Source organism: Danio rerio, chromosome 7 (genome assembly GCF_052040795.2).
Source record: "Danio rerio strain M-AB ecotype USA chromosome 7, GRCz13ab, whole genome shotgun sequence".
In the NCBI taxonomy this organism is placed as follows: domain Eukaryota; kingdom Metazoa; phylum Chordata; class Actinopteri; order Cypriniformes; family Danionidae; genus Danio; species Danio rerio.
Genome location: NC_141027.1, coordinates 72,557,802 through 72,576,451, shown reverse-complemented (window position 1 = coordinate 72,576,451; position 18,650 = coordinate 72,557,802). Strand labels below are relative to the sequence as shown.

Below are 18,650 nucleotides of genomic sequence, written 5' to 3'. Positions count from 1 at the left end.
CTAATAATAAAATGTAATGTTAAATATTTAAACATGCAAAAAAATTGAAATCAGGGCCAAACACTTTTCCACACCACTGTAAATGAAAAATATATTTTCTAAAACAAGATGATTACTTGAATCTCCAGCAGTCACTCAAGTTTCTGAGAAACCACCAATTGTCAATGAAAAGGATGGACATCATATGGCTTTGTTGCTGTAAACCGCTGTCAGTGTGAACTCTTCTTTATGAGTGAGCGAGTCGTGTTTGAGGTGTAATGACAGCTTCATCTTCCTCCCCACAGCGAGAGCGAAGAGCACCTGCTGGAGTGAGCCGTATTTTGAGCACTCTCGATAGCGTCTCCTGCTCAGCCTCATAATACACTCCACACAATCTTGATATCTTTCCTCGGGCTTCAAAGTGAAGTCCTGACCTCTCAGATTGTCATATTTTGCCACAGGCTGTGGGCGATGGAAATTGTCTGATCATAAAAATGAGTTCAGAATTCAGTTTTCATCTAGAAAGGGCAATGGATATTTTGTCTACACACAGATGGTGTTGTTGACGCAAGAGCTTTTTGTCTTTTCCTGCAGTTTCGGCCATTGGTCTAAGCTTAGGGGATTGCTGTTTTTGCCCCTACCATGTGTTTAGGATCTTTAAACAAGAGTTCTATATATATATTAAGGGTGTCAAATCGAAATCGATCGAAATTTATGCTCAATTTCGATTATCGAATTAAAAAATAGAATCGTTGATGCTGCCACTCCCCCATGTCACGTCAGCTTGGCTTGCCAAGCGGGAAAAATACATGCTTGTTGAAGTGCTTGTTAAACTGCAGACGCAGGAGACCCGTCGACAGAACTTAAACCCTCTCCTCTTTCAATAAAGTCGCCGGTGTGGAAGCATTTTGGATTTCCAGTGAGTTATGTTGACATCGTTCGTGTTGTCGACAAAAAAACAAACAGTTTGCAAGCTCTGCTATGTACTGCTATGTATTAGGGTACGTCCGATAGACAACACCGGCTTTGCAATCCTCCACCCCGCCACCGTTGCAAATCGCAAAAAGTACACACTCAGACCCTGTTTACACTAATATGTCTTTGTTTTTAAAAGCCATTTTAGAACGACAAGGATTTGACATCCACAGTGGCGTGTATCATTTCTGAGCAGCCCTCCTTCCTCACTACCACTGAAAACGCACATCACGTGACCACACACACTCATAAACACAGACACACACACATTCATGCACTCGAGACAGCGAGTCCAGGCAGTCAGAGGATAAACAGACTGCTTTAATCTTTCACTCACTTGTACTTAGTCATTTTAGCGAACACCTCAGATACTGTTGGCTGGTTCCTGTTGGTTGTGTGCACCTTTTTTACCGACGCCATTATAACGACACAGATCACTGCCTATTCACGAGTCCCGCAGAAAAAAGTAATTGACAGGTGGTAATTATGTGTGTATCTTGCCTTTATTCATTTACTGTATGATTTGTTTATGGGTAAAACAAAGACCATGCAGGTCAGGTAGTTTAAACGGTAGGCTACAAATAATTAATTTGTTATTAATTAATTAATTATTCATAATCGAAAATCTAATCGAACCGTGACTTTAGAATCGAAAATGTAATCGAATCGAGGATTCGGAGGATCGTGACACCCTTAATATATACATACATGTGTGTGTGTGTGTGTGTGTTTGTGTGTGTGTGTGTGTGTGTGTGTGTGTGTGTATATATATATATATATATATATATATATACACACTAGTAATGTGAGCTAACAAAATCACATGGTTAGTTTTGATTTTATGTGTACTTTAAATACAGTATATACAGTAAGTAGTTTTGTCCCACTTTATATTGTGGCCTTAACTAATATGTACTTACAAAGGATTTAATAGTTTGTTACAATGTACTTATTGTGTAAATACATGTATTTACTGTGTACTTATGCTTGATTAAATACGTTTGTAATTACATCTGTAATTAACTTTTGTAATTACATTTGTAAATACACTGTTGACCATCCCTTACACCTTAACCCACCCTTAAACCTACCCATGCCACCAAACCTGTTCATAACCCAACCTCTATCCCAACTCAAATGCACCAAAAGTGTTCTCAAATACATTTTAAACACAGTAAGTACATTATATTTATTTTTTGATGTAAGTACATAGTAGTTATGGACACTTAATATAAAGTGGGACCAGTAGTTTTTAGTATTTTAGACTTACAATGTTTCATACTGTATGTAGTGACTTATTAAGCGAGGGAACTATTGAGAAATTGCTTTGTTTATAATTAAAACATAACTATTTATGCAGGTTTTGATTTTGGAAAACTCTGCTGTGGAGCTCAGCGAATGTGCACATGCAGAGATACATGGTATTTGTTTTTCCCCCCCTGAGACAAATCATTATCTCAGAAGTATCCTATTTACTGCACACGCCATATATTAAATTCCCTCTGAGACTCTTAAGGGGGACACGAGTGTTATGTAAGATCTTCAGCACTTCATCTGCTCTTCAGTCTGGGCCAGCGAGAAGATTTGTCTTGCCAAGATTTGTGTCTTTTTTTTATTTCTCAGCTTGAAAATGTTTTTTTTTGTTGTTGTTGTTGTTGTTTGTGTGTAGGTGTGGCAGTGTGGAGGAAGTGTGGAGGTGTTGCCCTGTGCCCGCATCGCCCATATCGAGCGCGCCCACAAACCCTACACAGAGGATCTCACTGCCCACGTGCGCAGAAACGCTCTGAGGGTTGCAGAAGTGTGGATGGACGAGTTTAAAAGCCATGTCTACATGGCCTGGAACATTCCACAAGAGGTGAGGTCCCTATCAGCTACGCAACACTAGAAATTCCCCCTGACATTAAAGGCATACTCACACTATGCTATGCTATATGGGGGGGATGCTTTGGACTGGTTCAAGGCAACTGTACATAGTGTGAGTACACCCTGATATTATCTTAAAGGAACTCTGAAAATATTGTTGTGGGGAAAATAGGCTCATATTAGGCTTCCAGTTTTGAATCCATACAACCGATCACCAGGTCTGGCGGGAGCACTTTTAACTTAGCTTAGCCTATAACATTGAATCAGATTAGACCATTAGCATCTCACTCAAAATGTATTTACGTTTTTTGATGAGTTTCATATTTAAAGCTTGTGCCTTCTGTAGTTACATCATGTACTAATACCTTTAAAATGAAAATGCTGAAAGGTCTAGGAACTATAATCTCATTCTGGCGTAATAATAAAGGAACTTTGCTGCTGTACCATGGCTGCAGTAGGAACAGCACTTAGTTTTCAGCTTGTTAACTAGGTATTGACGCTGCATAATATGCTATATAATTCCCTTGATTAATACAACAGAATGAGAGTATAGTTTCTAGCCATATCGGTTTAAACAATAGCAATTTTTCATTTTCCATTGGTTTAAGTACACAATGTAACTACAGAAGTGTCAGGCGAAAGGAGACAATAACATACAAAAAGTTAGAAGATCTGCCAGTTTCAGTTTTCATTCACAATGGTATGAACCATTTTATGTGTGGTCAAATGTATATTTTTATGACCTATTATTTTAATTATTAATACTATTATTAAAGATGCAAATCAGAGGAAACTATTTCCCACTATTTCACAATCTGCGTATTGGTAATTGGTATGCCCACATGGAATCTGTGCGTGCATAATTCCGCAGATTTCCTCAGATTTTTAGCTCATCATTGATTTTGTTTATTTACTTGTGTAAATGTGTGTAAATTCATATTTATTCTGTTTTTAATGAATTTCAGTATCATTATTGACTAATATGAAAATATTGGGTGAGCAAGTGGTGCTGTAGGTAGTGCTGTCACCTCACAGCAAGAATGTCGCTGGGTCGCTGGGTCGAGCCTTGGCTCAGTTGGCGTTTCTGTGTTGAGTTTGCATGTTCTCCCTGTGTTCGCGTGGGTTTCCTCCAGGTGCTCCGGTTTCCCCCACAGTCCAAATACATGCGGTACAGGAACTGAGTAGGCTAAATTGTCCGTAGTGTATGAGTGTGTGTGAATGAGATGGGTTGCGGCTGGAAGGGCATTTGCTGCGTAAAAACATGCTGGATAAGTTGGCGGTTTATTCTACTGTGGCGATCCCGGATTAATAAAGGGACTAAGCCGACAAGACAATGAATAAATGAATGAATGAAAATATTCATATGATTTATTTACAGTAAAGTTTGTAAAGTAATATTTTCTCTTTTAGTAGAAATATTATCTGAGAGTTTTGCTTTGTTTACCAAATAAAATGGATCTAATTGTATTTTCATTATAAACATTAAATAAAAGTAAAAATATATATTTTTTTATTTCATACATTAGGTTTATAGTTACGTGGAAATAGAGCAGAAATTCTGTGCAGAAATAGCAAAAAATGTTGTTTGGCCCAATTGGTCATTTTTATTATTCCACCGTGAAGGAACGGTGATTGTAAATGTTCTGGAAACTGATTTTGTCTCTCAATAGTGTGATTTCCATCTTAACATAAATTGTAAAAAAGAGAAAAATTCCATATGCAAATTAGTTGCTTTTCTGTCAAGTTGTTAGAGTGGCTCACTATAGGTTGTTTTCACATGACGTCATTGAGTACCTGCAAAATTCAGATGCATATCAGAAAGTGGTTTCCCCTGGATAGAAATCGCTATCAGAACATAAAATTTTTTTTATGTTGTTTATAATTTTTTAAATCAACAAACATAAGAAATGCCCTACAGCTTTTATAAACTTTCAAAAGTTTTTGCTCATAAAGGGGGGAAAGTTCAAGAAACTGGCTGAAAAATGGAAGAAAAGGCGACATGTAATAAACATTTATTCAATACATCCATGTGTACAAACTTTTTTGAATCCGATTATTCGTTTGACAGCACCAACAAAGATTAAATACACGCCTGGCTATGTGTATGAATATGTTTATTTGTTATATACAAATCAGATACAAACACCACCGCACGTATACAATTTCCAGAAGAATCTAACTAGTATACCCTGCCATGTAATGACTGCAATAAAATCTCTTGTTTTGCAATAATCCATGTCTTTACTGCCATTTCGGCAGAATAAACAACCGTAATGTGAATATCGAGATGTGCAGCAGCGGTGAATGTTTGTTGATGGTAAGTTCATTGACAGAACAAAAAAAGAATCCTTGCGACAAAACTAGACGGTTATTATTGTGGAGCACTATTCCCCCTTACAAAAATACATAAATATTAATGTAGACTATGCATCCATGCTTTTGTATGCTTTCATCTGTTATTTCGTGATGTCTGAAAGATACCCGCATGGATAAAAACTATAGTAATTTATAATAAACTTCTTTTTGAACCACATGGTAAAGTGTATAATGTGTAGTATAACTATTTTTTAATGAATGCTACAGAATACTATAGTATAGTAAACTGAAAAACAGTATTAAATAACGTTAGTGAAATGTGGTGCATCGTGATGGTGTATGATTATAGCATAGAAAACTGAAGCAAATTGAATAATTTGTTTATTACTACAGTTGTGTCATATCACAGCAACAACATAATTTCTACGATAATTTATTTAAAAAAAAAGCTTAATTCAATTAATTAACTGTATTTACTATTGTATTTTCATCTAACGTAATTATACAGTACATATGGCAAACAAATATATTTTAGTTGAGAAGAAAACTCTAGCTTGATCTCACGAGGAAACGTAAGTATTTTACATTTTGTCAGTTTGGTGGCTAATTTGTACGATTTCAGTTGTACGATTTTAAAAAGGAGGCGTGGCACCCAACCGCACCCCTTAATCCAACCGTCATTGGGTGATCAGCAAATCGTACTAATTCGTATGAATTAAATCGTACAAATTATCCACTAAATCAAAAAGTTACGAATTGCCATGAGATTGTGTTGAAAACTCGGCCCTCTTCATGATATAAGCATCATGCCCAACATGTGTGGTTATTTTCTATTTATATCTCCTTAGTAATATGGGATACATTGCAAAAATGCGGACTTTCCTCTATGTCTTCAATTCGTTTTTCAATTTTTAAATTTTTTTTTATTTATTTTTTTTTAATGAATTTCGCACGTCACCAGAATTACATGAATGAAAACAACCTATAGTATTGGTAACCAACAGTAAACAAGACAAGCACATTGGATTAGTTACTTGGGTTAAAGGTTTGAAGGTCAGAATACATTCAGCAAATGCTTTTTCATTCCCATTGTTGCCATTTACATTTTGCACAAGTTCAAAATCAAAACAAGTGAGCATAAAAAAGTTTTTTCGTGCACATTTTTATTGGAAATCTGGCATTTACCATGCGAAACTTCAAACTGCACATTAACACAGGGTGTTGGAAGCATTGTGATGATAGCACAAGAGCTGCAAATTTACAAACTCCTGAAGCACAGGTGTGTAGAAATGAATGTTTGTGGGAGGGTGCAGGTTTTTTATGGCATCATCAACAAATTTAATCTGATGTGGGCTGATACTGACAGCCAGTGCAGCGAGACAGAGAAGGTGTGAAAGGAGCCCTTTTGGGATCATTGAAGACCAGGTGTGCTTTAGCATTCTGGGTCATTTCCGAGATAACTGCAGGCTGGAAAGTTAGTCAATATGGTTCTGAGACACAAAGCAGAGCATTTGTTTGCAGAAAAGTGGATCAATATAAAATGTTCCATAGGAGGAGGAAAACATGTACATGTACTGTATATTCATGGTCTGAAACTCAATATTTCATTTTTGCTTTTGCTTTTGCTTTTTATTAAATAAATGCTGTAATGATACGATTCTCAATGGCTGATTGAATTATAATATACATATAATGTGAAAATTTATATAAACATTTTGATGGATGCTAAAATATTTCTTTCTTTCCATTATTAAAGACAACTTAAAAGGATAGATCACACAAAACTGAAAATACCCTCATCATTTACGTGAAGTTTATTTAGAAATTAATTTCGAGAGGATCACATGCTTATGATTGACACAGCCGGCCCAGAGTCAAGCTAATGAACGAACCACCAATCAGGCGATTTCTAACTCAGTATAAATAACCAAGCATCTTACCTTGTAGTAATCTTCGTCTTGAAGAATCCCCCCTTTCACCCCCTCTCCTCCTCTTTTTCCTCTATAGGGCAGCACGGCGGCCCAGTGGCTTGCACTGTTGCCCCACAGCAAGAATTCCTGCGGTTCAGGTCTCTACCCAGCAAGTTGGCATTTCTGTGTGGAGTTCATGTTCTCCCCGTGCTCGCGTGGGTTTTCTCCGGGACCTCCGGTTTCCTCCCACAGTCCAAAACATGAGACATAAGTAAATCGACTAAACCAAATCAGCACTATAGTCAAATTCCACCAGCAACACACCCTCATAGCAATCCTTAAGCAGCAGGAGGGGGTGGGGGTTCTCGAGATCTACCTGAGCTCAAACTCCACTCTCGCCCTGCAAACGGGAGGGAGCCCTTTGCTCAAGGACCTCATGAGCTCAGGGCTCTCTCCTGGGACAGCATGCCAAACTAGCTTATTACCAATCATCAGCTAAGTGTGAACTCTTGAATTACCCTTTATTATTTCTGTTTCTTCTGTTTACGTTTCTTTTCCTTTGAAAACACAAAGTAAACTTTTTTTTTTGTTTGAAGCAGGAAACCTGGAAACATTAACTTTCATAGTATTTGTTTTTCTTCTTATGGATATCAGTGGTTACAGGTTATTAGCTTTCTCATGTTCTTGTGTGTTCAACAGAAAAAAGAAACTGCTAAAAGTTTAAAGGCAGCACGCGTTAGCACTGTCGCATCACAGCAAGAAGGTCATTGGTTCAAGTACCGGCAGGGCCAGTGGGAATTTCTGTGTGGAGTTTGCATGTTCTTCCCATGTTGGCGTGGGTGTTTCAATTTCCCCCACAGTCCAAAGACATGTGCTATAGATTAATTGGATGAACTAAAATTGGCAGTAGTGTATGAGTCTGTGTGTAAATGTGAGAGGTATGTATGGGGGTTTCCCATTAATGGGTTGTGGCTGGAAGGGCATCTGCTGTGTAAAACATATGCTGGAATAGTTGGCGGTTCTTTCCACTGATAAATAAGGGACTAAGCCGAAATGAATGAATGAATGAATGAATAAAGGTTTAAAACCCCTTTTGTGTGTAAATAAGTAGTTATCAGGGGGCGAGCACCGAAATGGTGGGAAGGCGCTATTGGAATTGCTTTATTTAATATTATTCTTCCAATTATTCTTCTTTTCCAGAATGAATCGCGATTTTGAGGGTGTAAACATGCCCGAAAAATCACAAAACTTTGCACACGCCCCAGAAGTGAAGATACTTTAGGTTTGTTATGTGTTTCGGAAGTGAGCGTGGCAAAATGACTTGACAGTCCGCATTTTTGACGGACTAGCCCCCAAGCTACAATTCACACGCACACACAAAAATTGGCACACACGTTCAACATACAAATTACTACAAAAAAGTCTCTTGGAGCAAAATCTCAAACCTAACTGAAAGTTAGATATTTTTAACTTCCTGCACAGAAAAAGTGCAGTTTTTGCCATTTCCAGGCGTTGTATTTTAATAAACTCCACCTAAAGATTATATCCGATCAACACCAAAATTGGGTTTTGTCATCTAAATGCCTTGGTGATGTTAAATTGCGAAGATATAGAGTTTTCGTCAAAGGGCGTGTCCGTGGCGGCTTCTCAAACTTTGACGATTCGCCACAAATCAGGAAGTTGTTATATCTTAGGCATGCATTGTCCGATCTGCCTCAATTCACACGTTTGATAACAGTTCTGACCTGAACACGTTTACATGCCAATATCCAATTACAGTTATAGCGCCACCTACTGGCAACAGGAAATTATATGTTTTACAGTGTAACATACTCCTTCCACAAACTTTAGCGAATCAGCACCAAATGTGGGTGGTGTTATCTGAAAGCTCTAGCGATGACATATTGTGAAAATCTAGGGTAGAGATCTGCGCTGGACTAAATTTTGAATCCCGCTCCAGCCCGCACCCGCCAGGTTTTAGCCCGAACCCGACCGCTCCCGCTTACATTCAGCATTTGTTTTCCCGCAGCCCGCCCCGTTTTCTACCCGCCACGCCCGATCCCGCTAAAGAGCGGGAGGGGAACAAAACCGAAAACCACCCAGCTATACAGAGTCCAGACAGCCTATAACAAGCTGTCTGTTTAAACACACACACACATAAGCACCAAGCACACACACAGGCAAAGCTCCCTCTATCTCATTCGCGTGCGCACACACACACACACACCTCTCTCTCGCGTGTGCGCACACACACACACATACACAAACACCAACAAACAAGCGAAACACAGCTTCGTGCTATTTCATTTATACACATACGTATGCGTGCTTGCTAGGGAGTTGGGAGCGATATTGCTAGACGGCCCGCTCCCATCCCAAATTAAACCCGTTACCCACCGCTCCCGCACTTTATTCGGAAATTTATTCCTGATGCAGACCTCTAATCTAGGGTTTTCGCCGAAGGGCATGTCCGTGTGGGCCTGACAAACCTCAGTGATTCGCCATGAAATAGAAAGTACTTATAACTCAACTACACAATGTCTGATCTACCTGAAACTTCACATGTTTGATAAAATTCCTCTCCTGAAGATATCTACATGCCAATATTTAGTCACAGGCATAGCGCCACCTGCTGACAGAAGCAAGTTTGGCAAAAATCTGTGATTTTTCTCAGGTTTTTTCTATATATCAGCCTAAATTATTAGTGTTCGCTGTTCTCTCTCATCCTGAGGCCACCGTGTGGCGGTGAGCCCGGGTGCGAGGTCCCTTTTATTGCTGCTTGTAGCTTTAATTTTAGTTTGTTTTCGGGTGAACTATCCCTTTGACTGGCTGAATTAAATACTATCAAAAGCATATTCATATGTTTAAAGGTTAAACATGAGAAAAATATGATGCCTCCAGTCAGTACTGAACAGTCATACAGTGCATAACTTGACTGAATGCAAAGTAGATCTAATTATGAAGCTAAAGTGATTAAAGAATGCATAGAGAAATACAGTTGTTATTGTCTATTAAGCACCCATTACCTCATTTATAGTTCTCTAGCCCTCAGCTCTGTTTCCAACCATATGTCACAGCTCTCCATTTATTTATGGAGCTTTTGGCCCCTGTTCGTGCATTTATCAGCAAGACAGCAATTAAGATCTGGCGAAAGCGGAAGGCGTCGTGAGATTGCAGCAGATTCCCAGAGCCAGGCTGAATGCTGAGAGGAGGGAACGAGAGAAAAGGGAAGTGACTCTTGATGCGGGAACAAAGACACGAGTCGAGTGCGCTGAGAAACATGAACTGAGATGTTCTTTTCTATTTCTGTTCCAGTGGTGTGGAGCTCAGCTCTGCATCACTGTGATAATATATGGCAGATGAGTCTGATTCTGTATCTGCGCTGCCATAATTAGTTCTTTCTTCAAACAGTGAGGAGTGAGCTATTGTGCTTTGTTGAATGATTAAATGGGATTGTTAAAGGGCCCGATAAATAAGGGACTAAGCCGAAGAAAAATGAATGAATGAATGAATGAATAAAGGTTTAAAACTACTTTTGTGAGTAAATAAGGAGTTATTACAGTCAATCATTACGGTCAGCGGCCTCTGGTGGGTTTACGAGAGAACAGCACGGCATTCGCGAGAGACATCTGAGATACAAAAAAGCGCACACAACGGCGGATTCGTGGATTTGCGAAAACAAAAACTGCAAAAATATGTACCTCCCGGGATGTCTTTCGCAATCTCCAGAAATATTCACGGGACTATGTTTTCAGAATGAGCCTGGGTTGATTTCTGTGTGGAGTTTTCCCTGTGTTGGCGTAGGTTTCCTCTGGGTGCTCTGGTTCTCCCCCACAGTCCAAAGACATGCGCTATAGCTGAATTGAAGAAGCTAAATTGGCCGTAGTGTGTCTGAATGAGTGTGTGTGGGTGTTTCCCAATACTGGGTTGTGGCGGGAATGGCATCTGTTCTGTAAAGCAAATGCTAGAATAGTTGGCTGTTCATTCCGCTGTGGCAACCTCTGAAATATACAACCCAAGCTCATTCTGAAAAGGTAGCCCCGCAGACAGTTTTGGAGACCGCGATTTAGGGTTTAGGGATGAAGGAGGAGGAGGGTGGCCGGGTCAGCCGATTGGCCGGCCGCCCAGTCAATCGTTCAGTCATTCAGCCAGTCGGTCAGTCGGACAGAGGGTCGCTCAACAGTGGCCTCCGGCAGGCTTTTTACTCGAGAACAGTGCGAGTGCGAATGATTTGCGAAAACAAAAACTGCACAAATACATACCTCCCGGGACGATTTTCGCGGTCTCCACAAAGGTCCGCGGGTCTACGTTCGTACGTACGGTCTAAGTCCCAAAAAGAAAAACACTCAAGAATGAGTTGTTTCAGCTCATTTTAAGTAAGTAGTTTGAACAAACAGCAATTTTCTGAGTGTAAATCTAGTTAATGAATATCTCTCCTTGTTTGTCTTTGTTATCAGGACTCAGGGATAGACATCGGTGACATCGCCGAAAGAAAAGCACTGAGGAAAAAGCTGCAGTGCAAGACCTTCCGCTGGTATCTAGTGAACATTTACCCCGAGATGAGAATGTACACGGACACCGTCGCATACGGAGTGGTGAGTATCTATATTAAACCCAACCAAGCAAAAGCAATCGCAAAAAAACACTCAGCCCACAAAAAGAGCAAATAAAGAGTTCAACTACAGTGCAAATAGCTGTATATTTTGTCAGATTGATTCATTCTCCCAGCGCTGCGGTGTTATCAGGAATCAAATTGTGTTGTAATAAAACCCTGCAAGTAAAAAGATTAGTCCGGTCAAAGCAAGCGGCTGCAGAGACACTTTCTCTCCACAAGGCTAATGCTTTAACCGCCGGGTCCGCTGAGTGCTGAATAAGCTTCTGTGAATGCCCAGATATTGTACTATTGAGGCTGGATTTGAGAGCTGCGCTTGCAACATGTCACCCACACTCGCCATTTCATCTTTTGAAGAGGATTTTTCCAATTTGCCTGACAAAATTGATGCAACACGCTCCTACTGTTTACATTAGCCATGCATGTCAAGTCCAAACAATCCATTGGCATTTTTAGCTGACGTAATAATAACACACTTGACTCTAAACAGGCTGGCTGAGGTGTTCATTCTGAGCCTGATTTCATCATGTGTGGCGCAATTTAAAAGGAAGAAACTGTGGAAAATAGGTCAGCGTTATTGAAATGAATTCTGGGAGTAAAGGGCTCCGAAATAGCTCTCGCCCTCATTACTTTACTCTGACTGACTGCATTTGATGAGCCTGTCAATCACGTCAGCACTTGGTGATAAAAGGCGCAGCGGTGTTAGGCTGAATCTGACGGAAATGCCAAAACAGCGATAGAATCCATTGAAGTCCTCCGTCTGGAATTCTGTCGTCACTGATACGGCCGCATGTTTAAGCATTATTTTTATTAGACGTAACGGTTGCGATGCTCTTTGAAGCCTATGGAGGGAAACTGTTTTTGAGGCTCTGCGTGAAATGATTTTACTAATAAGCTCTTTATGCTCTGGAGGTAAACTCAGGTAAATAGAAGTGCAAGGAGTTGTTGTTTTTTTTCTGTACAGCTCTCTCACTTCACCAAGGACTTTTGGTGGAATGTAATTTAGATGATTCATGACTGTGCATACACTTATGAAAATGAATTTTATAATTAGAACCTGTAATTAGGATGAGAATTCAACCACGTTATGATGCAAGGGAGAAACAGCCTTGAGTTGTACCTGCTGTAAAAAGACTGAGAAAGAGAGAGGAGTGGTAATTTAAAAAAATAACAGAAATGACATGTGCTTGGTGGTCCACTTAACCCCTGTTCTGACCTGAATTATGTTCCATTATTTCATAAAAGTGTTTCTGGAAAGTGTGGAGGAACATTTTCCTTGTTCTTGAAGCTTCCTTAAAGGGGTGGTCCACTGCGATATCACATTCGAAACTTTAGTTGATGCGTAATCTAGCTGTGTGAACATAAACAACATCTCTGAATGTAATCTGCTCAAAGTTTGATGCAAACGGAGACATTTATGTTTTACAGAGTTAGCGTAGCAAAGCCTACGGCTAACGAATTTGCGGACTAAAAAAAAAATACATCCTGGCTAGTAAGATCAGCATAGTCAGGTTACGCCCATTCATCCCAAGCATACACCATGCGCAGCAACTGGGCATGACCAGAGGTGCTGTAATGTTACAGCAGAGAAAACTAAAAAGCCGTCCTAACGCTGCTATTTCAGTCTGATCTCACGAGGAAACGTAAGTATGCTACGTTTTGTCAGTTTTATTGGCTAATTCGTACAAATTTGTGCGAGTTCAGTCGTACGGATGCGTAAAAAGGAGGCGTGGCACCCCACCCCACCCCTAACCCCAACTGTCATTGGGTTATGAGCAAATCGTACTAAATTGTACGAATTAGATCGTACGAGTTCATACGAATTAGCCACTAAATCAAAAAAGTTAAGAATTGCCGTGAGATTGCGTTGGCTGTTTTCACAGAGCTTGTTCTGTTTCTTTATTTGAACTTCCAAATGACAAGACACAAAGAGAGACGTGCTTACAGTTTAATTTTAATTATTTTCCAGAGAATTACACAAAATATATAGCTAGCATTTGACAAAGGACAGCTTCCAGAATCTCTCCCAGTTCAGTGTTGGATTCAGTTAAAGCTCCTCCAACCGAAGAAGATGTGGATTGTGAGCCACAACCTGTAAATGTTTTTATTTGTTAAAATTTGTTAAAATTGATTTCACATTCACAGTTTCTAGTGTTAATGGTGTGTTGTAGTGAGGATGTAAACAAGGATGTAAACAATGGGAAATACTGTTTGGCAGGGCTAACAATTTAGCCACAAATTCATATTTATCAGTCAAACAGCTGTAAACACCGACAATCTACAGCAGCATGTGCAGTGCCTCTCAGCACAATATGTTAGCTGACCAATCAGAGCCTCTTGAGGCCGGACCTTCGGGGAAGGAAGGAAATATGACAGTCGTTTTCATGTTAGCTGAGTAGCTGTATATAATGAAAGTAAGATCTATGAAAAAATAATGTGATTTTTACAAGTGAAGCATGAGCACACATTGCCTTAAATCTTATAAACACAACCAAGCCTTAAAAATACTCTGTGGACCACCCCTTTAAATGATACCAACTGAATAGTTTTCCTTTTTTGGTCCAGTTTAATAGACATAGCATCAAAATTAGACTTAAAAACAGTATAGGCTTACTGATAATAGTATAACAACATATTATACACAAAATAAATAAATGTTTCACTGGATTATTTTTTAATTATGTGGTTGCAAAACACGTTGTGTGGGCTGCATTTAAACAAACACATTTAATTTTGTAATGTTCAACATAATTTGTTTGTTTAAATTCAGCTTACATAAATTGTTTGCAACAGTTTGCAATGAACCATTTTTTTTCCAGTGTAACTATAAATAAAATAAAACCAATAGATGTAGTTTGTCTTTACTGAATTTGTTATTAACTTTATTTTAAATTTGTAAAGTTGTGATTAAATTTTGAGGTTTTTGTTTTATAAACTGCACATTATTAGAACCCTGCATTATAACAAACATTTAGTAAAAATCCTGACCTATTATGCCCCTTTTTAAAATATGGAAAATACGTCTCTAAAGTGTATATGTATACATTTCAGCACAAACTATCTTTCAAATATTTTTTTATACCTCTTTGAAACTGCATCTTTTAGGCTTTGATCCAAATTGTGCCATTTTGGTGACTGTCGCTTTACATTCAAATGAGATTGTGCTCTTTTTCAAACGAGGGCGGAGCTACAAATGTCTGTGCATTAGCATAGCGGCAGATTCAAAACAGGATTAACGTTATCTATAGGACATTAACCTACAATGGTCTCAAGGTTTGGTTCGGTTACAATTGTCATGCCATTGATTCGGTTCAATATGTCGGTGCATCACGGTGCTCTGGTGCTTTCCATACATAATTTTATTTTTTACTTCGCAGTGCAAGGATTCCTGTATTGACAAATGGTCTTAAACTAAAATACAATTCTTTATAGACGAGGCAGCTCTGGCATTTTAAAAATGATTTTCAACCAACCAAAGTGTTTAGTGGGGGTGTCTACCTAACCAGCCACAGCTTAAATCTACCTGCATTTGGCAGGTGTTAATATCAAACCCTGCATGTAATGTTGATATATGTTTTTGTTTATAATGACTTTCTCATCGACCCCTGCTTATGATTTTATTTATTTAAATTTATTTATTTTCTGTGTAACTAAGCTAAATCATGTAGATGTTAGTAAAACACCGGCATTTGGTTATAAATTAATGAAAAATGGTAATTTACCATAAAATTAAATAAAAAATACATTCCTTCATATTTTTACTGTATAAATAAAATATAAAACATACACAAATGCTGTTTTTACTTTTTAGTTTTTTTTGTTTGTTTTTTTTACACTGTAATATAGGCACTTTAGCTGTCCTGATGCTAATCTGTCAGTATAATTTTTGTTTGTCCTTTCAGCTCAGAAACTCTTTGAAGACTGACCTGTGTCTCGACCAAGGGCCAGACACCGACAACATTCCCATCCTTTACCTCTGTCACGGGATGACACCTCAGGTGAGCTGCCTTTCTCTCTCTTTCCACGTGATTCAGTGGACAATACCTTTCTTTCTATTGGTATTTTATTACGGTTTCATTTAGTGTCCACAATTAACAATGACCCCTGATCTCTACGTGAATTAATATTGACCGATATTGATGAGTAAGCCACTTTTTCGTGATGTGTTTAATTATTTACTCAGATACTCCTTTACTAGTTGCATTTGGGGGCTTTTCTCAGCAAATATTGATTACAGATTTTTCTCTTTTTCAATTATTCAGCTAAAACAGGTTCTGGCAGCTAATGAAGCAGCTTTACAGAACACCATTATGTTAATGTGTATAATGTCATGTATAATGCCTTATATTTAGTTTTTAGAAGATTAGAGTTGAAATATGTATAACATGCTATACATTGACCTTTATGTGCTGTATGTGTGAGGATAAAGATTTAAATACATAAATATATAAATGAATATTAAGAGCTTCATTTCAGAGCCACTTTTTTGACGCAATTTAAATTTTAATTTGTATTTCTTAACAAAGGTTAAGCGTTATAGGGTATATGCCGAGCTAGTGTTTTCCCCATACTGATACACTTCCGGTGACCTGTTATTGGGAACTTTTTGCCATTTTATACAGTTCCTTTTACAGCATCGATGTTGTAATGTCATTAAAATACATTCAGTTAAATAAACTTTGGCATTCATTTAGTTGCTCAAGCGTAACATGAGACAAAAAGCCGTTTACACGCACGCGTCCGTCAGAGTCGGCAGGGCAGCACAGAAGCTCCATTAAATATACTGGGGTAAAATAAATCCTCATATTATAAAGACATAGCGGGGAAAATGTAATTTAATGCAGTGCTTCCGGTGCTACCTGAGACCCACTTTATATCGGATATCACTCAGCTAATGGAGATCGCTGATTTTTCGCTGAAACGTGCCTGTTTTTGCATTGGCATACAATTCGCCGGAAGTGCTTAACCCAGGTTACTGGCAAATTGAAAGTCCTATTAGCATGCTTCGACATATACCCTATTGAGCTAACACGGGTTGACTATTTTTGGATGTAATAATAAAATATAGCTAACTTTATAGCTAATTTATAGAGCCTCGCAATAATAGAATATATCTATTTTTTTAAATGTGTAAAGTATATATTTGCACAGTTGAGATTTTTTCTTCATCTTTGACCCTTGTACATCTTTTAATAAATTGCTGGGCAATTATTTACTTAACATTTTTACATTTAGATTTAAAAATTATGTCAATATTGTTTTTTTTTTTACCCTAATTAGTAGCATTAATCAATCACTCAATTAATTAAAAATAAATAATACATGCAAACGTACTTTACAAAACATACACCAGCCATACAAATATACATAATACACTGTCATTGATGACTACAGATGAGGCATTAATAAACATATTACCATCTTGAAGTCATATTAATGCCATTACAATCTAAGATTAAACTTTAAAACAAGTTTCAATTAAATGTTGAAAATAAATTAATAAAATTTTAAGTCGTTAATTGACCTAAAGTGAAAAAAATGATGTCTGCAAAACTTTTGCAAACAATTTATTTGTGATGAATATAAACAAACAATTTAAATTTAAATAAATTCAACTTAATTTGATTGTTTAAATTTAGCTCAAATAAATTGTTTACAACCACTTAACGTAAACAAATTTAGTAAATCATCTTTGAATAATTATTTTTAGAGTACAGTAGTCTTCAGCTTCTTTATCTTGATCTGCAAAATAATTTAGTCAACATCAGTTTCTAATGAATGAATCTAAAATAAAAGTGGGGATTCAGAGGGCATTTTTTTTAAACTAGCTGGCATGTCAAGATAACCTGTAGTCTACAGGACAGGGGAATTTAAAGAACACTGTCTTATTTAGAGGGCTGACAAATGGGAACATACCTACTGTATAGAGCTATTTCAGAAATGCGTGGGAGTCTATTTTGTGCATCAAAGCCATTGTTTGTGCTTAGAAACCTTAAGAAAACTTTTTTTTTCTTCAAGAAAACTTTAGAAGTATTTTTAAACCAACGGTCATCTATGGAATAAAAAAAATACACCATCTCGAGATCTGAGCCAAGCAATAATTAAGAGATAAAAACATTTTAAGATAATAATGGGATATGACACTTGTTAAATTACGAGAAAATGTTCAAATAAAAAGTTACGAATAAACTCATTCAATTTATAGAATATGTTTGTTGCATTTTCAAAAAAAATAAATAATAATAAATAAATGTTGAGAAAAAAAGTTTTTCAAAAAAAAATATATATATATATTAAACATGTTAATGAAATAACATGTTGAGAATAAGATAATTAAAATATAGGGCAAAAAAAAATGATCAGAAAAATTATTTAAAAAATGAATAAATGGTCCATGAACTGTTGTCAAGTTAAACATTACTATTGCTGCACACATGATATACTGTACATAGTACTCATTCAACAATATAGTTTACTGTACACATGAATTAAGTTAAAATTAGGTCACTGTAACCCATGCAGAAGAAATACATTATTCAATATTTACATTTATTTTAAAATCTCAAAATTTTAAGTTTATTTTTTCCATATTTAAAAACAATGTTTTTTTTTTTTTAAAGCAACTTGGACTAAATAGAAGCATTCATTCATTCATTTTCTTGTCAGCTTAGTCCCTTTATTAATCCGGGGGCGCCACAGCGGAATGAACCGGCAACTTATCCAGCAAGTTTTTACGCAGCGGATGCCCTTCCAGTCGCAACCCATCTCTGGGAAACACACACATTCACACACACACTCATGCCTACCCAATTCACCTGTACCGCATGTCTTTGGACTGTGGGGGAAACCGAGCACCCGGAGGAAACCCACGCGAAGGCAGGGAGAACATGCAAACTCCACACAGAAACACCAACTGAGCCAAGGTTCGAACCAGCGACCCAGCGACCTTCTTGCTGTGAGGCGACAGCACTACCTACTGCGCCATGCCTCCCCCT

The 18,650-nt window shown here is 37.8% G+C and overlaps 1 protein-coding gene across 4 annotated transcripts in view; it reads left to right on the top strand.

Annotated features, from left to right (window-relative positions):
• galnt18b (UDP-N-acetyl-alpha-D-galactosamine:polypeptide N-acetylgalactosaminyltransferase 18b) overlaps nt 1–18,650 on the top strand; it is a 195,304-nt gene that overhangs the window by 137,088 nt on the left and 39,566 nt on the right. For all 4 annotated transcript variants that reach the window (XR_015496477.1, XM_087262227.1, XM_087262229.1 and 1 more), the window contains exons 7-9: nt 2,624–2,809; nt 11,501–11,638; nt 15,558–15,653. Coding sequence is in view for 3 of the 4 variants with exons in the window: in XM_087262227.1 (XP_087118353.1) it covers nt 2,624–2,809; nt 11,501–11,638; nt 15,558–15,653 (420 nt within the window). In the remaining variant the exon portion in view is untranslated. The remainder of the gene's footprint in view (nt 1–2,623; nt 2,810–11,500; nt 11,639–15,557; nt 15,654–18,650) is intronic.